Consider the following 21563-nt stretch of genomic DNA (forward strand, 5'->3'; position numbering starts at 1 on the left):
TTACATTTTTACAGAATAGTTCAATCAAATTTTATTTATATGGCCCAGTATCACAAATCATAATTTACCTCATGGGGCTATACAGGGTACACACACTGTAGACCCTTGATCAGGTAAGGAAAAACTCCACAAACTCTTCCAAAAACCCTGTTAACCCCGTTAGAAATGGAGGAAATCTCAGGGAGAGACACCGATGAAGGTTCCACCGCTCAGAATGGACAGACATGCCATAAGATAGTCATATGTCCAGAACAGAACAACAAAATCACATTAAATACAGATTTCTGATGCCAAAATTTCTAATGCGTTAAATTATAAAATAGAATAGGATTGCTCCTGGGCCATTGAACATTAACACTCAGGATAAGATGGAGGATAAATGTGTGCAGTTGGACTTGTGGATGTCAGTGTACACGCAGTGCGGTTTTCCATGGCTTCTAAGCTGGTAAATCTCACCCTCAAACATGAGCGCAGTGTTGCAGCTCGACAATCCTCACAAGTTCATTGGTGTGAGCATCTGAGCCCAATGTGAACTCTAGCCCAAATGTGACACACTGGCTCTGGCCATATGCAAGCTTTTCACCCCTCCTCCCTGCACTCATACTGGTGTTGTGAGTACACGAGTCATGACTGTTGGCTGTGGCAACACTCTGACTCACATAACCCCTCACAAAAGATCGGGCCAAGCTCCTTCAGCCCAGGCCAAGCCAGGCCGTCTCTGCATAAGACTCTAATTGATTTGATGGACTTGTGCACCGTTCACACCCCTTCTCCAAACACAAACAGTCCGCCCAAGATTTGTCTCCATTGAGACAAAGAGGCAGTGCCCGCCCTCCTCTCGCTTAAGCAACACTCGGAGACCGCCGGAGAGGGCAGCGTCGGCCTGCCAAACTTGTTAATTTCACTGCTGGGCCTCGGGGAAGGTTTGAGCATGCTGTGCGACGATTCATCATACTGCAAATGAAGGTTCCCACCCCCATTCTTCTACCAACTCACAGGTCAACCAGAGTTGACTCAAGTTCACAGACATTTTTTTTTTTCTCCATCATAGCCAAGAGTGTAGAGGACAGTCGTGAGAGCTGCAGCGCAGTTTCAGAGGGCGGCCCCTTAAAAAAGCAGATGTACCACTGAGGCACACAACAGTTGTTTTTATCAGGACTGATTGCAGTGTAGCAAACCCCAAGACCTCCGCTAAGTGTGGGGCACCCTGTGGATTTCTTAAAGATACACTCCCTGATTTTGCACTGTGAGTTTCTCAACATAGTTTTGTCTCAAAGCATCTACAATGAGCACTTGAGGGGCTATTCTGTACTGTAAATAATGAACAGTCTCAGAAACTAAGCCCAAGGAAACGAATCCAGTCCATTTGTCATGTTGTTTCTGTGAGTCAAGCATGTAAGAAAAAACATTAAAAAAAAAAAGATCAAATGAGACCAATAGGAAATAAAATGTGGCCACCTAATTTTAGATGTGAGGTTTTCATGCTTTTTCCACCTGGGGACAAAAACTAGAAGTACTGTGCTGCAGTCAAAATGCAGGAGAAGTTCATGTAAAAGTTTCCGTGTTCCAAGAAAAGTTTCTGTGTCTACAAAAGTCCCTCTAGAATATGTGTTTGCCTTTCTGCTGCATTTCAACAACTTTAAAACCGGACAGATGTTAGATGGTGGTTGTTGGAAAGGAGACATGCAGAGATACAAAAAGGAAGACTGCACGTAAAGTTCCTGAGTTGCTTAAAAGGTTCCTGGAAAGGCTCCTGTAGTCATAAAGGGTCATCTGTCAACTTTAGTGTTCCTGTGCTCTTGATGCGTTTTGAGTAGGGAGGATAATGGGACTTAAAATGAGGAGATTCATTTCAAAAATAACACCAAAAGCGCAGTATTGTCTCAACATACGGGGCCTGATGATATTGAAACTCACCACCTGTGTGTCTTAACTGTCCATGTGCACTTTTGAGAAGCTTTTAAGAAGCTCAGAAGGAAAGGCGATTCTTCCCATGGAGTATTTACATGCCGTATTCGATTTGTTGGTTTGTTTTAATCAAAACTAAAGAGCTCCAGTCTGTTCATTTGTTTTCCATTCTTCCCATTCTGCAATTCTTTGTGTTATTTCCTCTTTAGTGAGACTTTAGGAAAGCTGAGAGGAAGGCAGCATCATGGAAACACACTGGAGTGAAAAAGTTTTTAATGCAGGATTGTCTCTGATGCCAGAAGGGACATGTGTGGTTAAAGAAACAGAGATCAGGCCTTATTCAGTTTCCCCTGATAAATTGTAAAAATGGCTTGTGGTGCTGAACTCACAGGGAATTAACAGTAATCTGGAGCTCCTAACAGAGTTTAACCGCTTTTGCCTCCTTGCTCTGTCACTCCAGCTGTATATTGACTGTATGGTGAAATCCTGGCTGTCACCAACCGAGCACTAAACTGCAGACAAAGTTAAGCAGGTATTACACTCTCTGCACCCGTGAGTGCACAAGGGTCCACTGGGGTAATGCACATTTCATCATGAGAACGTGTGCGTGTAGGCTCTGTGTGTTATGATTGCACAGACTAGTCCATGTACATGTTCATGCAGCTGCTAAAGGCACTGATCTACTGTGGAACTCGTCCTTCAAGCAGACTACAGAAAGTAGCATTAATGAAAGTAAAAGCGTCTGTGGTGTTTGCTGTGAATCTCCTGAAACATTTCCTTTACATTCCACATGTGCACACACGCACACAAAGACACACACAGTAGTAGCAAAAAGGTGCATAGTAATAAAATCTATTACAAAGATGTGCCTAGTTTAAAAAATGTGCATGGTCTAAAGCTATTGTTTTTGCATTGTGACTCCATCACACAGATATTTTTTGCACGTTGTAAACATTTGCAGTTATCAAACAGTTCAGATCATTACTGCACAGCAAGTTTTAGACAGGTATTGCACAGTAATAGACAGTTTTCACTGTTCTAAACAGTTTCTCTCAGTTGTTTAACAGTTCTATCACATGGAAATACTGTTCGTGTTATTAGTTTAGTACTGAGGAGAGTTTTGATGATGTTGCGGGAATGATGGTGGCAGGACAGTGTTTTGTGGAGTTTGAGATCAATGAAGCTGAAGAAGCACGAAAATCTTCAAGCTAAAGAGTTTGATATATGATGTTTTTCTCAGGAGCAGGTGGAGAAGAGGCGAGGGAATAATGGAGGTTTGGATGTCTTAAGTGGGCAGTTGTGCATTAACCAGTTTCTGTAAGATGGTTTTGAGTCTTTCTTCCTCCTAATGGTCAAATAGGTCATAAAACCCATTAATACCTGGCAATAAAAGAAAAAGTAGTAGTTTTTAGTGTTAAAAATGTGGTGTGCTTGAGGATTATTTTTTCTTGAACAAACATGGGTGGCTAGTCAGACTAGGATGCAGTTTTAAGGCATCAATAATCTTTAATTAAACAAGGAACAAGGAAGTTCAGTCACATGTATGACTGAAGCATTTGCACAAATTCTATCAGAAATAATCACAAATGTCTGTTAATATATTCAAAGTTAGGTATTTAAAATCAACTTTAAATTATTTGCATCAGTTGCACTCATAGGCAGTCTTTCCAATTTCAGTATTTAGCTGTGGGTATTTAGAGTTTGTGGGACACAAATGTTGATTAAAATTAATATTGCAAAAAAGATTTTTCTTAACATGGATGTGTATCACAATATGGAAAAAACAAATACACAACAATCAAAAACCTGAATAATCAATCAATCAATCACTGATTTGGACAACGTAAAGTTGTGAAATGATTATGTGGCATCATGATTCTGCTGAAAGATGATAAATAATAACATTCAATTATTGCCCATTTAGAACACGCAGATATCCTGAATTTGTTCCGTAACTGAACATTAAATAATTTAATTTAAGAAATAAACCTGAAACAGAACCTGAATTTTAACACTGTCTGGCTTCAGGGTGCAGCAGCAGACCTCCGGTAGTGAAACCTCTGACTTAATGATCTGTGTCTAGTTTGTCTTGTGTATTAATTTATTATGTTCCATTGATTTCAATTCATGTATCCTGCCTTTACACAGCTGTGTGAGGTTTTGGTAGCTCTGTGTATGTGTGTGTGTGTGTGTGTTTGGTAAAATGCCTGTTGTCGGTCCACCCAGTGTGTGTTGTTGCTAATGTCTTCCCTGCTCAGGTCACATTAACCCAGTTCTCACAGTTTGTAGCCCATGTTTAAAAAAAACACACACACGCACGCACACACACACACACACACACACACACACACACACACACACACACACACACACACACACACACACACACACACACAACACCTCCCTGTAGTCAGCGTGGCTTCAGGCTCCTTCACGCTGTTATATTTCCAGCATCGCTGGCCGATGATCACATTATTTACTGCTTGTATTAACATGCGGCTTGATAAGCATATTTTCCTCAGTAGAGCTAACAAGATGCTTTATCACCGAATCTTTCCACCCGGCGTAGCAGGCCGCCGCCGCCGCTCGCTTGTATTTCCACCCTGTTAGTTTACAGCCTCGTAAATAACAACTTTTCTCCCGTTGAGATTTAAAGCTGGAGTTTTTGCTGTAAAATCAGATTTAACTTTGAACATGAAGACAGATTTTGGTTGTGAATTATGAACCCAGAGCCTTTAGTGTAAATCAGCTATGAGCTCTGCTAAATAAGCAGAACAGCTTTGGAATATACAGCACAACAACACAAAGTTAATATTCAAAAAGCTTAAAAAATCATCAACAAGTATCTGTTAAATATATAAATAGTTAAGTTATTTAAAATTGTACTTTAAACTGGCTTGTTTTAGCTTGTAATTAATTTTCACATAGTAAAGATGTATTTTCAAATGACGGAAATATCATATGTGTGTAAAAACAGAATTCTATACATTTTAAGATTAATTTTTTTCACAGATAATGTCATTTACAAGATTGTTCACACTGATACCAAAAGATGGTGAAAATTGAGTAAATGTTAACACCTTACTTTGCATCCACACGTCTTAAAATCTTCTATTTCAGGTTGAAAAATAAAAAGAAACATCAGCTTATTGTAGAACAAGAATAAACAGAGGTTATTATAATAATCAAAAGACAAAATAATAAAGACACCTTAATAAAGATACCTTAAATACCCATCATGACACAGACTAATTGATTAAACAATTTAAATTCAAACTCGATGTGTTTTAGAAGAAACTTTTCTGTCCGTCAGAGCCGAACACTAATAAGGCAGCTACAGATGTTCATGTACTGGCGAAGATAAAATAAACCAAAATTGTCAGAGAAACTAATAATAACTAATTCATCAGCCCACAACGCAATTATCTCCTTTGTGTCTTTGATTAGACACAATTTTCCATTAATTCTTTTGTTTTACCTTTTTTGTAATTGTAGTTAATCATGTCAACTGTAGGAAAGCGTTGCATGTTTTTGGCAGTTCACGTCGGCACGTCATTAGCTGCAAATCTGCATCTTTAATTTGTTGATTAACTCTTAAAAGAGAAACGAGGGCTGTGATCTCTCTCTCGCTAATTGCGTCTGAAGGATCAATGATTCAGTAATGATACAAATATGAGATGTTGCTTTTTTAGATTTGGGGAACAGAAAATCTTTTTTTTATTTTTTATTTTTTTTGTTTTAAAGAATCGCTTGGGAAAAATATGAATATTCATGACAAATCAAATCCAGGGGAACAATTAAACAACTTAACAATTCAGAATTACACACATGAAGGAGAAACACACAAAAATCATCTTTGTCTTTTGCCCTTTTTTTTCTCGCACTTGCTCCAGATTCATTTCAGGTCATGGTTGACCCAGACCAGCCTTCGTTTTCACCTCTCGACCGGGCGCGAAGCCAAACCCATTTCCTCCTGCATTAGTCTCATCAGGGACTTTAATATGTGCCACCCTGTAGGAGGGGAGCCTCCCTGGCACGTGCACAACACACACACACACACACACACACACACACACACACACACACACAAACACACCGCCCTGTCTTGACAGCTCACTCCAATTACTGGCCCTCTCTGTCGCATGGCCTGCATCTCCGCTAAGAGCAGATCACATGTGACCCCGTCCAGCATGCCGCTGGTGGAGGGGGAAGAGGGGGAACCACGCAGGGAACAGGAGTAGTAACACACACCCACTCACACATTTACACACATTAAAGGGACACTTTCCAAAAACCGAGGCCAATCAAAGAGTTTCATTCCAACATGAGATCTTCAGCACTTGAAAATATATCTGCCTCCTCTGACAAAAACACGACTGGCATTGAAGTAAAGCACATTGCCGCTAATGAGTCATCTTAAAACCTTTGTTTACTAATAGGTTTTTGAAGATTGAATCATCTGTGTTTTTGAAATATTGACAGATGAATTTAAGGCAACAAAGTTTAGACCAAATGGATAATCAGCATATTTATTTTTTGGAAAAATGCATTTTTTCCCTTTAAGACTCAAAATAGAAAAGGATGATTAATATCAGAGGCTGTCTGATTGAAGATACAGACAGTAAAGGCTGCTGCTATTGGATGGCCTGTATTAAAAACAGCGTACAGTAGGAACAGGTTAAACTGAAGCAACATTACAGTAGATGCATTTGCCCAAACAGTGCTGGAATCATAAAGTCAGAGCAGCAGCTTTATTTTACTGAAAAATTATTATGATTCATCAAATTTTTTGGCCTCCTTGTTTCAGCAGAGATGTGACTGGAAATTAAATCTTCAAACAGGTTTTAATGGCAAATAAAAAAAAAACACTTACACTTATAAATTAAGGGTGGCATAATTCAGTTTGATTGTTTGATTGAAACATTTTTTAGCACTGATGTCCCTGCCATTGTTAAAATATGGAGTCTTGATTTGTAAAGGAAACAGATGATCGGTGTTGTGCCCTGACAACTGTCATTTAAATTTTAAAATTCTTCTGTAAAAAGCTTGTCTATATAATATCAGGTGTGATATAATGGCTGGTAAGCCACACTCTGTTGTCTTTGAAGTGTTGGCTTTTTTTTTTTTCTTTGATCACGTGCCAGACGGCGCAAGATAAAACCAGTACTGGGAGAATCTCAGATTTTGCCTGCAATTTAGATCTTTTAAATTACCCCTATTACAAATTCACTCACACATACATAAAGGCACACATCAGTAATTGTTTCTTAATACTATATACTGTTTTAATGCATTTATTTTACCTGATTATTATTTCTCCTCTCTAATGTGCCATTTGTTGCTGTTTATGTAGCTGCTACTTTAATGCCAGTGTACAGAAGTAAAATTATTTTACCTAAAAACACAGTTAACTTAAATCTAATAAATACACCTAACTCTTAGCATTTCCTGTAATAACATCCATCAGCACATTGATAACTGTATTCATCACAGAGAGAGGCCTTAGTGTGGCTTTATATTCACATTTACAGAGAAATTCTTTGACTGCAGCAGTTGATCCAGGCTGTTTATAATGCAGGCAGAAAATTTCACTGCATGACAGTTTTATAAGATGTTGCACTGGATTAGTAAAGAGGGTGTGAGGCATCTTATATGCACATGTAAAATCCCCTTCACCTCTTTTAATATCTGCAGAAATGGAATTGTTGATACAGGGGATAAATTTTGCTCCGTGTCCTGAAATCATGGATGTTAGTTCATATTTTATCATCAGTGGTGTTGCATCTATATGCATCTAAAAACCCTGAGGTTTAAGCAACAACCAGCTTCACTCCATTTAGCATAAAACAGACACATTTTACAGTGAAGTATTAACAGGCAAATATTACACACGAGAGCTGTTTGTTGATAGGGTCGCGGCCTGGAGACATGATGTGAGCTTATGTTTTGAGCGCAGTTCAGAGTGTTTGTGGCGTCTCTCCTGGCCTCTCTGGGAGGACGGCTGTGGTGATGACACGTAATTTAAAAGTACAGATGAGCCCACCGGCTCTCTGCGGACGCTGATACACTGTGGCACACAGAAGCAAAATTAACAAATGGCACCCTCTTTATTTTTGGTTTGTGTTTGGAATCCTTGTTCAGAAGGGTTGCACATGTTGTCTGAGCGTGTTGTACGGCAGATCTGAGCTTTTGGGACACTGAACAGCTGTGTGTCCACTGCAGAACTGGCTTCTTTTTTATTTGGTGGAATTTGGGTGCTGCAGCAGTTTGCATATTGTCATCCAAAGTGGGGTTGCGTTTTCTGTTTTCATCATTGATCATTCATTTGATTAATTTGATTAATTGATTAGTTGTTTGGTCCATAAAATGTAATGAAATATCAGAAAAATTACATAAAATTATGAAAAATGTCTCTCAAAGCCCAAGATGACCTCCGATGATCCTGAAATGTCTTGACCTGACTAAAAAAAACAGAAAATATTCACATTTTTTTAACTTTAAAAATGAAAACAATCAAAAGAGTTCACTCTTACTTTAATAGTTGACAATTAATCGACTAATCATTGCAGATCTAATCCGAAGTAATCTTTGACAACTGATTATCTTACTTGTGTTATCTTTTATGGTTTCAGTCCTTCAAACAGTAATTTCTATTAGCGCCTGAAAAACTTTTATCTATGTTGCTGCTTTGGTGGTTTGCAGAATTTAAAAATGTCACACACACACATTTTTTCCAATCTGCCCACCTATCTGCTTTTCCTCTCAGCTCTGAAGGCTGCTTGCATTTTTAGAAACCACACAGTTGGCTGAAAATGGCTCAAACTTAAGGTACCGCGACCCTTCAGAAGTATTTAAACTTTTATCAAAAGAACACAGAGCTCCAAACAGGTTCTCTCTTAGCACCACTTAAAGCTGTGACTAGTTCTTCCTACAAGCATCTGCTTAGCACTACTAGCTAAAAAAGAGACTGGTGCACACACACAGGAATGTTCTTTTGTCAATGCTTTGCACAACAAATGTTAAGATCTGCAGCATGTGGGCATCACGTGGGAAATGGAGGGGAAGGTTTGGGTGACAAAAAAAAGTCTAAGTCTATCGCCTCACAGGTCATAAAACGGGCTATCAGCTGGCTCACACGTACAGAAGTACCATTGTACCCGGAGAAGGTGCAGTCTATAAACTGGCTCTTCCTTGACAGACAGAGTGTCTCAGTCAGTCCATTAGCTGTAAACCCAGTTGTCTGGCTGGAGTGGGTTGACTTGGATGAGGTCTGTCTAACTCACTTCAGCACATATCAGCCCAAGAACAATCTCTCCTCTGTCTGATCCTCCTGGCACAGCTCCACGACGATCCTCCCACGATCTCCCTCTCTTATGATTATTTTATCATTTTAAATTCTTTATGCCGCATTGCCGTGGCATCGTCCCCGCTAGAGCAGAGCGGCGCGTTGGCCATACAGTACATTCACACTACAGTTATTTGGACGGCGCTCCGGTGTGGCTCTGTCCCGGTCCCTCGGTTGGATTCTGCTCGTCCATTAGTGCCATCTGTGCCTTCCTGCGCCGTCTGTGAGGGCCCCGTCGACGCCAAAACGATTGGCATTTCTCTGGAACAACCAGAGGGACGGTGCCCAGAGCTTTTAGCTGCCAATGATGTGCACTTACTCTGACAAAACCAGAGAGGGTGGGGGGTGGGGGGGTGCAAGCAAGCAGGAGGCCCCGGCAGGAAACAGCTGCACCTACAGTACTGCAGCCTCCATGTTCAAGCTTCAGGAGATACCACTTATCCCTGCAGCCACAGACAGCTGATACAGACTCAAGAGCTGTTTCATTTTAGACAGTTAGCTGGCAGTGTCATGCACAATGGCTGGGTGCATGAGTGAAAAGGTACAGGTTGACAAGAAACCTCTGTAAACGATACGATGCAGCAGAGTGGCTATGTCTTCTGTTGAAAGATGCAAGATCAAGCCGCTATGTTGGCAAGAATGTTCCCTTCTGAAGCGCCTTTGAGCAACACTCTGAAGCCCTAAAACCTCCAGAATATAATTATATAGCTGAACCTGACATTTCAGGAGTAAACTGAAAGAGAAGTTCCCCACAGAAGCAGTAATTTATATGTACTTGCAGTATGTGGTGTTCCCACAAATGATACAGTATGCCAAAAAGACAAAGTCTGGCTCTTCAGCACCGTAAAAATATTGCTGCGAGGTGTTTGTTCTGAAGTCAAGCGAGCATCCTAATCATCCTTAACTCCCATTTTGCAACAGCAGACAACTCGCTGTCACCAGTAATATGCTGCCACTGTGGCTCGGCCATATGGCTAACTCTTTAACAGATTCATTCTTTTCCCTGGCAGCCTGCTCTTGCTCTACAGCACCTACAGTAGGATGCACACTGGACAGTCAAGATCAGTTTTTATATATTTTTAGGCTTAGATTTTAGGCTTTCAGCTGCTTTATAGATCAGTGCTGTGGCACAAAGAAGCAAATATTAGTCATTGCAGCTCTTAAGTACTGAATAATATCAAATATGACCTCAAGATGCTGGAATTTGTTGATGTTAGCCATGCTCCAACTGCTGCTGAATTCGCAGAAGAAGACCTAAAGATTTTCAATGCAATAAATGCAGTAGGGGGTACCTTCTCCACATGTTCTATCAGCAAAGGGGTCCATGTCCTAAAAAACCCTGAAGACCCCTGCTCTAATTAAACTATCTCATCAAACAGTTTAGACTGATATGAACCACAAGAAGAGAAATTACAACAAAGATTGTTGGACCAAGAAGCAAAAGTTACATGGACTGAAGTCTGATCAACTTTGTTTCCAAATGGCAGCAGAAACCTCATCCAAAAAAAAAAATACTTGCATGATGGTTGGGACCAAAGAACCTGACCTTTTTCTTCACCATCAGTTTCTCTTTTCTCCACTCAGTAAAATATTCTCCTGTCTGAGGAAAAGAGAGCCAGCAATGCTCTGACAGTCTGCAGACCATATGCTGCTGCCTGCTAGCATAACTTTTTACTGCAAGCTGTCGCTCACTCCCTCTCTGCTCCCAGGGTCAGTCAAGTAGCCATCAGAGCCTGATTGCCAATCATCCACCACTTTATTCATACTGAAACTGTCGGAGGCCTGAGATGTAAATATGGTGCCAGAGGTTGGATTTTTATATCATCAGAAGTTTTGATGATAAATCTTTCTTATTGCTGTTCATTCATGATGATGCTTGTGAGGGTTACACTGACCTACAGTAGTATAGCATGATGCTAGGTTTTAACTGGTAAAAGACAGCTGCAGTGCACAGTCGGCTCTACACCACTAACTGTCCACTTCATCAGGAAAAAACAGTTGAAACAGTGTAGAAATCTCTCCAACCATCAAGCGTCTTAAGTTCAGAGTCACGTGTTCACTAAAGTTTAGTCAAACTTGAAACCATTTGTAGGGCTGGGAATAAGACTAACTAAAGACTACACATCATTTTAAACTCAAGGACTGAAAGTTGGTTTAGTTTCTTAGTCTTATTTAGCTATTAACTGGTAGATATTACTCCCTGGTCTCTGGCTGGATTTGAACCAGGGAAGTTAGGCAGATTAGTCTCAGTCACATTTTTTCCGAAGGTCCATTTGGACTCAGTGATGAGCTGATTAGGATTTGGTGGTCAAAGCTCACTGACTAACACAATGACCCGTGACAAAAAAATTAATACTTTTACAAGGACACTAAGATGAGTCAAAGAGTAAGGACGTGTGATTGTCTAAAACTACCATCTTGAAATATATTTGTATAATAAGACTTTAATATTGCTGTTGTTGAGATTCTTCAATGGCACATCAGATTTAATTCAATCTAGAGTCTCTTTGGGACTAGAGTGAGATATCATAACACACTCTACGGCCTAAAGTGTGTGCGCCCCTCTGTGTGCTTTTGGTTTGGGGCGTTTTTTCTTGGTTTGACCTTAATTTCAATTAAAGGGAATCTTTAGAATACAATTTTAGACAGTAGTGTGCTTCCAACTTGGTTTCCACAGTTTGTGTTTGTCCCTTTTGCTGTTTCAACATTACAATGGCCTCATGCACAAAGCCAGGGCCATAAAGAAATGATTTTCCTAGTTTAATGTGAAAGAACTTCACTGGTCTGCGTAGAGCTCTGATCTCAAATCTGTCCAATACCTTTTGGATGAACTGGAACGCTGACTGCGAGCCAGACCTTCTCACCCAGCATCAGTGTTGGACCTCACTGATGCTCTTGAGGCTGAATGGGAACAAATCTCTGCAGCCAGGATTTGAAATCTGAAAGCCCGAAAGCAGAAGAGTGGAGGCTATCATAGCAACAGATAAATGCCCTTGTTTTGGAAGAAGAAATTCAACTATCACAAATGAGTGTAATGTTGTTGATGGGTGTAAATATACTTTGTGTATGTGTTTGTAGTAACAATATATGAGCTTAGGTTGGATTCTCTGGCCAAGTTCTTAACAATAGTCATATGTGTTATGGCCCTATGCACCAGTATATACATAAAATATGGAGGCATTTATGACACGGGTATTAAGTATAGATAAAAAAGTCTTTCCTGTATTGGAACAGGCAGCCTCTTTCAGGACACCTATTAAACTTCACAGTAGTGAGGGGAGTAGCTACTTTTTTTTTTTTTTTAAATGCTGTCCTCCCATGTACCTTATGTGCTTGTATAATCTTTATTCATCTCTTTACAATGAGAAGAAATGCCCGAGTTGTCAGTGAGCATCATGTATTTGGCCGAGTCTCAGGTGGCTCTGATTTCCCAGCAGGCCAGATGGCAGCGCTGTGTGGGCAGTGTGTGTGTGTGGACGAGGGGCTGTGAGAAGAGGGCCAGCAGCCTCGTGGAGGGAGGATTGCTCACACCCTGGCTCTCTCCTCTGTCCCTGTGCAGCTGTGCTTCTCCCTCCAACTTGAACTTTTAATTTGTTCAATATGTGGCAGAGGACACAGAGTAAAACAGAACACATGTCTGGTGGCTGAGGCTCGACAGGCAGGGACAGTTCACACTTCTTCTTATTTTTTTTTTTATTTTTTCCAAAGTGATTTCTTGTACTTAGGGTGGATTGTATGAGCAGGGATCAGTTTAATATTTTTTAAAATGATTCAACCAGATTAAAAATTAACAGATGTAGTTAAACCCTGGATTTGTTAAACTCCGTCTAAGAGGATGAATACACTCCAGACAGGAATGATCACTAACAAAATCAGTTTTGGGCTCATGCTTGTAGCTACACTTCATAAAAGAAGTGGTTTGCCCTTTTGCTTTGCCTTTTGGTCATCTTTGCCTTTAATTGATAACGTTGAGATGCAGACAGGAGAGTGAGCAGAATTATATGAAACAACAGGGTACAAGTCTCAGGCCATTTTCAGACAGAATCAGGCATCGATTATTGATTAGCTGATTAGCTGCAGGGTTATGTTGCAATGTGAATGTGTTTATTTGTGCTCAGAACATAACCACTGCCATCGCTCCCTCACCTCATTAAGTGTCAGACTTGCACAACCACTGCTGCACACTGTCATCTGTGTCTCATCACACAAACAAATAAACACAACTCAAAAGAAGCTTATTAGTATCACTATTTTACTAACTGCAAGTCAGTCCTAGAAGCTTGGTACATGAATCAAACAAAGCCAATGAATTTAGACTAAAAGTTCTATGAAACGGGGTCCTATTTCTGCAAAAATTAAAAAAAAGAAATAGCAACAGAGTAATAAAATGTAGTTTCCCTCAATGGATTATTAAAGTATGTCATGTTATTATTAAATAGTCACAGAATGCATGGAAAGATTTTAGTAGTAATTATTCAAAAATGGAGAGAAAGATGATGCAAACAGGTTTGTCCTGAAGGTGATACAGCAGCATATCTAGTGATGCATCAGTTGGCTCCACCAGGGCAGCCAGGGCATCAATTTCTTAGTCACTATTTACAAACCTTATAGAACAGTATGACTCCATTTTTGTTTTCATGATCATCTCCATTTTGTTAAGAACATAGAACATAGTGTCATGTATCATTGCTAGAAAGTTCTTTTGGATCTCTAATGAGGAAGCTAAACCTTTCAGGCGGAGGAGTAGCAGCAGTACACACTAGAGGTAGTTCATGCAGTAAAAGATGGAACATCTACAACAGCTATAGGAGTACTTTGTGGTGTGAATTTGCTGTTCAGCTCATTAACATTTCATCAGAACGACAGACAAGTGTTGGAATAATGTGATGAGTGTTGCGGTCGTCCTGTTGCTGTTGGATTAAGTAAGCCCTAGATTAACTAAGCTACTGTATAGGCTGCAAAGCTCTAATGTGGAAAAAAGTCTCTGTTCTGGTAATAAAATCTTTCAAAGCCTGTAGCTTATCACTGCAAAATAAGCATCTTGCAACTGGATTACAACTCTCATGCTTGCAAGTGTTTTCACACTACAGTCCAGATGGGAGATTCGTTCTGTAACCTAAGTGGATTCCTTCTTTGGTGCATCTTTTTTGTCTTTGATATTGTAAATGTGTCAAACTATACAATCAATTAATACGACAATCCAGTACAAACATTTGGAAGGGAGCGAACTCACCATCAGCTGTGTTTATTTCCTGTTATTTGTCTCCCAAAAATTGTTGTGAAGACTTGCTTTGAACTGGTTCTGAGCAGGCGTCATGAAGGCACAAACACATGGCGACTTAATTTTTCAGTTGTAGTTTTGTTTAACTTGTAGATTATAGAAGATTTCTAGATTATTTTCTAAATTACAGAAGGAAAGGAGGGGAAGAAACACACATGGGTGTAACTTTCAAAGCCTGACTCACACTCTGGATCCGATCCTACCAGACTACAGAATGACCTATAAGTTTTAAAAATGTGTTCATGTTACTGCTTTTAAGGTGAACTGACAGTTTTGGCACCATCCATCATGGATCTGCTTCATTAAAAAAACCCTCAGATTCAGTACCTGCACACAATGAACTGATTCAGTTGTGAATAAAAATATGACTAATGCTCACTTTCCGTGTCCAGTTGCAACCTACAGTTGGACCTGCTCACTAAAAGCTTTTCATGCATTCTGGAGACATTAGAACAAACATATCAAACGCTTCAAATTTCATCCTCAACTGTATCCAAGATAATTTTTCAGACATTGTTCATGTTAGGTAATTTCTAGGATAACTGAATGATTGTTTGCATATTATGAAAACCATCAAGGCTGCATTTCCTGTGGTTGTATGACATGTTTTGAAAAGTTTACAAAACCTTCCAGGGGTTTGGCTCAACTGATCTTTCCCAAGTCCCAGCAAGAGGGCGAAGAATGGAAAAGTGGACCTATAGACCTAAATATTCCCGTTCCTGGGAATTATACAGAAGGCACAGACATTGTCAACTACCCAGAAATATTAGAAAACTGAAAAAAATGGAATGCTCAGAATGGGGGTCAATTTCACTAGTCATCAGGGGACTGGGGTGGGAAAAGAAAAAAAGTCAGCTGGAGCGAGCAGAAGTGGAAATTGTAATAACAATAGGTCAGTTTTTTTGCAGGCACTTGACTGTAGATTGATGGGATTGGGATGGGACGAGAACCATTCTTCCAGGATTTTTTATTTTTTATTTTAACTCTGTCATAGGATTGGAGTATTTTTGTAGGAGTGGAATGACACAGGATTGGAAATCCACTCCTGTGTCATGCTCTAATTGCAACCAGTTGTTCAATTTATTGCGTTAAAGGTTTTAAAGAATCAGTGTGTAGCATCTAGTGGTGAACTTGCAGATTGCAACCAACTTGCCCCACCCTCCACTTTCAAGTGTGTAGGAGAACCTACAGTGGCACCAAAACTTGTGAAAAACCTGAAACGCTCTAAGCTACTGTAGAAACAAGATGGTGCAACACAGTGACCTCTGTGGAAGAGGACCTGGTCCCTCTGTAGAAAAAAATGGCACAATCTAAGGTAAAAAAAAAAAAACACAAATGAAAACCTACTTGTGAATATTATATTCTATTTCTGACATATTTTTCCAATAAATCCCCTTAAGTTTTACACACTGGACCTTTAAAATCCCAGGCATGTGGCAACCAATTTGCAGTTACATTTTATAAATATTGTTGCATGTTTGACTCAAATTTTCACCACTAGAAACAAAAATATTTCTCAGAAGCATCACAATTCTTTCATAAACAATATTCTAAAGAGCACGATAATTAATATTTACAATCTTTACGTGTGATCGAAAGCACAGAGTTTGTTCTGAGCTCTAAGTTGCTTCTGTCTGTTGTCTGAATCTCGCCGTCTCGTGCAGCAGAGCTCCTCGGAGAGTTGCAGTTCTGGGGGACTCAAGCTGCTCAGGGTGCGAAACACACAAAATCAAACACATACAGTCACACTCTTCTCCACTTCACTTCTGGAGCTCTGCCTCAAGTTACAAGCCAACAGTCCAAGTGACAAACATGTTGTCTGAGGACTGGGCAAATGTGGACCTCTGCGGCTCCTGTCAACACGCAGCGAGGGCCCACTAACAAGACTTCAGTGTAGGTGGTTACAACTCTGCATGCTGAATACTTCACTATCTAACCAGAGTTGGGACTTTGGAGGATTTTTTTCAGTTACTGAGATTATTGACTACACAAGACAACCAAATTTGGAATAAACTGTGCAAGAGTCCTGGCAGCATTTTAGCTCTTTCTTTTATTAGTGTTGCAACGGGCAGCCAATGAATTGATGAGAAAATAAATCCACAGCTTTAATAATTGATTAATCATTTCAAGTAGTTCACCAAATAAATTTCCAAACATTTGTGTAGTTCATTCAGTGTGACAATTTACAGTGTTTTTCCACTTCATATCTTTACATACTGAATCTTTGTGCCTTTTAAAACTCTTATTTAGACAAAATAAACAATTAGAAGACTGTTTGAAGTGTAGATGGCCATTACTTTTACATTTTACAGGCTAAAAATAATAAAAAAAAAGTCAAAATAAAAGTCAATAAATTGATTGATGATAAAGATAATCATTAGTTTAAGCAATTATATTCATACCTTTATTGCAAGCTGTCTATTTATTTGTGTTGGACCTCTCAGGTATGTCAACATTGTGTGGTGTGATATCACAGTTCAATATATTCTCATTTACTTCAGTATAAAGCCAGTGGAGTGTCTGTAATGAACCTTATTAATCACAGTCTTCATTTGGAAGTCGATGCTTCTCCCTGACCCCTCCGCCTCACCCCCTCCTCTTGTCTCTTCACCTCTCCATCTCTCCACCTGACTCATCCACCCGTCTATCTGCAGTCACGCTTCCATCCGTCTGATGAGATTTCACTGACATTTCATGCTGACATATTCAGACTATTGTTCTGCCGCTCCGGGTGGCACAGGTGGGCCTCCATCTCTCCAACATGGCCCAGTTACAAGGCGGCGATCCCTGCCAAGTCAGGCCCCGCTCATCCGGGAACAGGGGAGCTGGAATGGGTTTGACCGTATTGTGCTGCACCTGCTTCGCCCTCGCACCAGATCCCCCTGCTTCTCCTGCCATTCTGCCGCCGCAGAGAGCACTTCTTCCCTCACCGAGCCCCCGCGCCGTAAAACCCGTAAAATCCACTGAACTTAGCCGCTCTGATGGCCGCGGCCAAAACAGCATCTGATGTGCCTTATTTGTTGACTGTGTGAGATTAGTTGCAGAGGGTACACGTCGAGGGGCTTACCATGCAGAGATGGAGTGAAGCCCCCACCCCTCCACCAAACACCCACCAGCCCTGCCAAATAATGAGGAATGGAAGATTCTCCAGCTTGTCTAAAGCCCTCGTCACAGTCAGTCCATGCACACTTCTGCTCCAGAGCCAGACTGTAGTGCAGATACTGTAAGAGCTCCCACACCAGAGGAGCCGGCTGCCGACTGCTGCATTCACCCTGCAGCTCAGGAGCTAACATCGTGGTCATTTCTGTCCTTAATACCTGAATGGGACGCATCCATTGGATTGCGTGAGGCCTGCATGTGCACGAATGTGCAGTTGTTCTCTCAAGCAGGGAAAGAAAGAGAAAAATATGTGCACATTTAAATGCAAATTTAGTTCAGCACATGAAAACTTATTTTCTGGTCACACCTGATACCAAAATTGCAACATGGCTGCTTCAAAACATTTTGCGTCAACTGATAATCGCAGAACTTCTTTGACAAACCAGCTCCTCCAGTACAATTGATAAAACTCAAACCTTAGGGAGAACCAAAGCATGTAGTATTTGTAACTGCTGTTGTGTTTTACAAGTTGTGAGTGTCAGTATAGTATTTTCAGTAACGATGATTAATGACATAACCTTTTTCCCTTAAAAAGTCACACAATGATCAGAAATGTCTTGTGCCAGGACTGTAACACCAGATGAACTGTGTAGCCAGTCAACAGGGAGCAGCCATAGATGCAGTAACACAGTTGAACTCACCTGTTGGGACAAGAGACTTAAGAAAACAGTAAATACGTCCTGGTCTGTGATGGCAAAGCAAAAGCTCCACGTGTTGTAGTTCTTGCTGGACAGGAAACATGCCCTTACAGTGTCGTGGTCTGCATTATTACTATGACAACCAAGGTAGCAAAATCAGCAAATGCTCACGTTTGTCCAAACACTGTGAAGTGTTTGGAGATCACGCTCGGACGTTAAGAACTAGTGAAGAGGCTCAGTGAGGGAGAGAAGAGACCTGGAGTACGTTCACATCAGATGTCAGGTTCAGGTAGGAAAATAACATGTGCTGAAACTGCCTTTTGATTTTATTTTACTGTACATGCAGCTGGTCAGTATTCACATTTCTCTCATCCCTCTTAAACTGTTCTTGAGTTTTTGGCATCTTTTTTGTCTATTAGATGTTAACTTTGTATGAGAGATCTGCTTTTGTGATGTGACGCTGCACCTGATCTTTTTTTGGACTGAGAGGTCTGTGTAGTGCGAGCACACAGTTTTTTCATATTGGATTTCTTGTGTTTTAAGTTGTGGAAATATTATTATTATTCAAACGGATTTATTTTTAATTGGATTGTGTAATTTTGGATGCAAGAATCACGATCTTTTCACTCATCCTTGCACACGGTGGTGCTTTCTCTGTCTCAAGTCTTAGTCATGCATGTGCACCTAAACCAGGTAGAAGTTCAGTTGTGTGTCTACATGGCTTAGAAAACATAGTTCTCCAATAGGAGTGTGGCTCTGTGAAGCTGCTTGCTGTCTCACAGCCAGAAGTCCCTGACCCGTCCTTCAGGGCCAATTGGAAGCTTTTTGTTTGGGTGATTTTACCGGTGATTGTGTGGGTTTCCTCTTATCCTAAAGGATGTGTTGCATAGGGTCAGTTCACACACATTAAAAGTACAAGAAAACATCACCATAAAGTCTGGTTCTGCTCGAGGTTTCTGCCTGTTTAAAGTTTTTTGTCACCAACTTTTGGTCGTTGATATTTTAGATTCTTCGGTCACCTTTTCCTTTAATGGCAACTTTGCACATTGTTGGTATAATCTGAACCATTCCTTATTAAAATAAAGAAAAAATATTGAATGAGAAGTGTGTCCAAACTTTCGACTGGTGCTGTAGATAAAACTGACTCGACCTGACTCACTCATGAAATGTTATTTTAAACTTTAAACATAAAAGACGTTAACAAGACATTGTCACAGTAAAAACTGTTTACTGTCTGTGGATTATCCGGCTTAACAGAGACTTTGTCCTGTGTGTTGCTGTTGAGTCATTTTTTTCACTGCTTTGAGAAGCACAAACAAAACTCCATCCAGCCTCGTGGCGTTGGTCATCTGCATGTAGAGATCTGACTAGAGGCAAGTCAGAAAATACGAGGTATTTTCAGTTTTTTAAACTATTCCTTTAGGAATCCTCCTGTTGTTTCTGTTAGAGGAGGGCACTTTCCTCAGAAAAGGAGTTAGTCCTCGTTAGCTGCACTGATGCTGCTCAATAAATATTTATAACTAGTCAAAGGATGCAGAGGACACATTTCTTAACAAGGACTAATGAATAAGCTAACTACCTTTACTATGCTGGAATCAGGTTTCAGTAAGCACATGTAAACACACTGACAGAGCCAGAGAGAGATGAAGAGCTACAGAGAGTCAGAGTTGTGCGTGCGTGTGTGTGTGTGTGTGTGTGTGTAAGTGTGTGTGAGGTTGAAAGCCTGCTGGCTGCTGGGGATTCGCTGTGTGAGAGCTCCCTCTTGGTGCCAGTCGGCCTACTGTTGGTGAACAGGCTGCTGCTGCTGCACTGAGAGGCTCAGACAGCTGCCTGGACACACAGGCAGACGCACGCACAGACACACACACACACACACACACACACGCACACACACACAAATACACGTGTTGTGTGAGAGCATGCACAGGGAGGCTAAAGTGAGATGTCTTTTTTTGTCAGTATTCTCAGAAAGGTGCTGAGGGAGCAGGAACGTTTGCTGCTACTTCACCAGTTGATGATTTCCTCGACTGTATTTAAATATACTTTCTGCTTATTTAGAGTATTGATTTACTTTATTTTTTTATAATATTGTCATGAATTTATCTGTGAAAATCTTTCAATATTTATTCCTGTATGAACTCTTATTAGTAGTATTATTTTACACTGTGTTTATTGAATATTACTGCATTATGAGTTTTTGAGGGTTTTTTTTACATGTATGAGAAGAATAATTAAGACATATACTTTTTTCATAATTTCTACTTTTACCTTTATTTTGTCTTTACTATTGCAGACAATTTTATTTTATTATTATCATTATTATTATTATTATTATTATTTCAATATAAATATCTGTTATCGAAGACTCAATCATCAAGTCATGGTGATTCATTTTTTATGTAAACTTGATGATAAAGAAATAAACAGAAATATTTAACAGTACCTAATAATATAACAGTATACAGTAATAGTAAATAACAGTGCTTGGTGCTTCTTATTTATTCTTATTTGATTATTAAAGTTGTAATATTCTTTGTTCTTTCTGCCTGTGTGTTTTTCAGGGTCGGTGTATTAATTTCAACCGTGTGCAGCATCAGTAGAGGAGGACGACTGTGTGAAAGCCAACATGTGCTGATCACTGTGGACAAGAGAGAATTTCAGGTTTTTTTTTTTTTGGTTTTTTTTTTATGAAGATCTGTAATCCTGCAGCTAAAACCACTATCTCTTCACTCCGCTCTACTTTGTGCACAAGGTTTCCTCCTGGTTCTCTGCCCTTTGACCTCTGCCTTTTTCCATGACGAAATATTTTTTTAATAAAGAAAGAAAAAAAATTCGAGCAGAAGCACAGGGAGCCCCAGAACTTAGCACTCAGAGCTGGTTAGCTTTTCGTGCGCACCAAAGGCTTAACATATTCTGACCATATTGTGCCTTCTGTGGAAAACCTAATTTCATGGACACAGACGGAAGCTATCTAAAAAAAAAAAAAAAAAAAGGAAAAAAAAACACGGAGAAAGGGGCTGTTTGCCTTTGGCGTAGAAGTCGGAATAATCCCAGTGGGCCTCACAAGTGCAGAAGTCCGTTGCCTTTTGGCAATGTCTCATCACGAAGCCTCTCCAACTTCAGCAGTGCTGGATGCCTGGCGGCTGCCCTTTGACTGGCTTATCTTGTCATTTTAACACTGAGAAGTGCACACGCATGACAAATTGTAGACAGGATGCCCCAAGGTATTGGA

The 21563-nt window shown here is 40.2% G+C and overlaps 1 protein-coding gene across 1 annotated transcript in view; it reads left to right on the forward strand.

The window, feature by feature from the left end:
* The window catches only part of antxr2a (ANTXR cell adhesion molecule 2a), an 89525-nt gene extending 68413 nt beyond the window's left edge, over positions 1-21112 (forward strand). Inside the window, exon 17 of the mRNA XM_084728199.1 lies at positions 20893-21112. Coding sequence (XP_084584325.1) covers positions 20893-20931 — 39 coding nt within the window. The 3' untranslated portion in view covers positions 20932-21112. The remainder of the gene's footprint in view (positions 1-20892) is intronic.
* Positions 21113-21563: the final 451 nt, after the last annotated feature.

The sequence above is a fragment of the Lutjanus erythropterus genome, chromosome 10, assembly GCF_056507025.1.
Source record: "Lutjanus erythropterus isolate fLutEry1 chromosome 10, fLutEry1.hap2, whole genome shotgun sequence".
Taxonomy (NCBI): Eukaryota; Metazoa; Chordata; class Actinopteri; order Lutjaniformes; family Lutjanidae; genus Lutjanus; species Lutjanus erythropterus.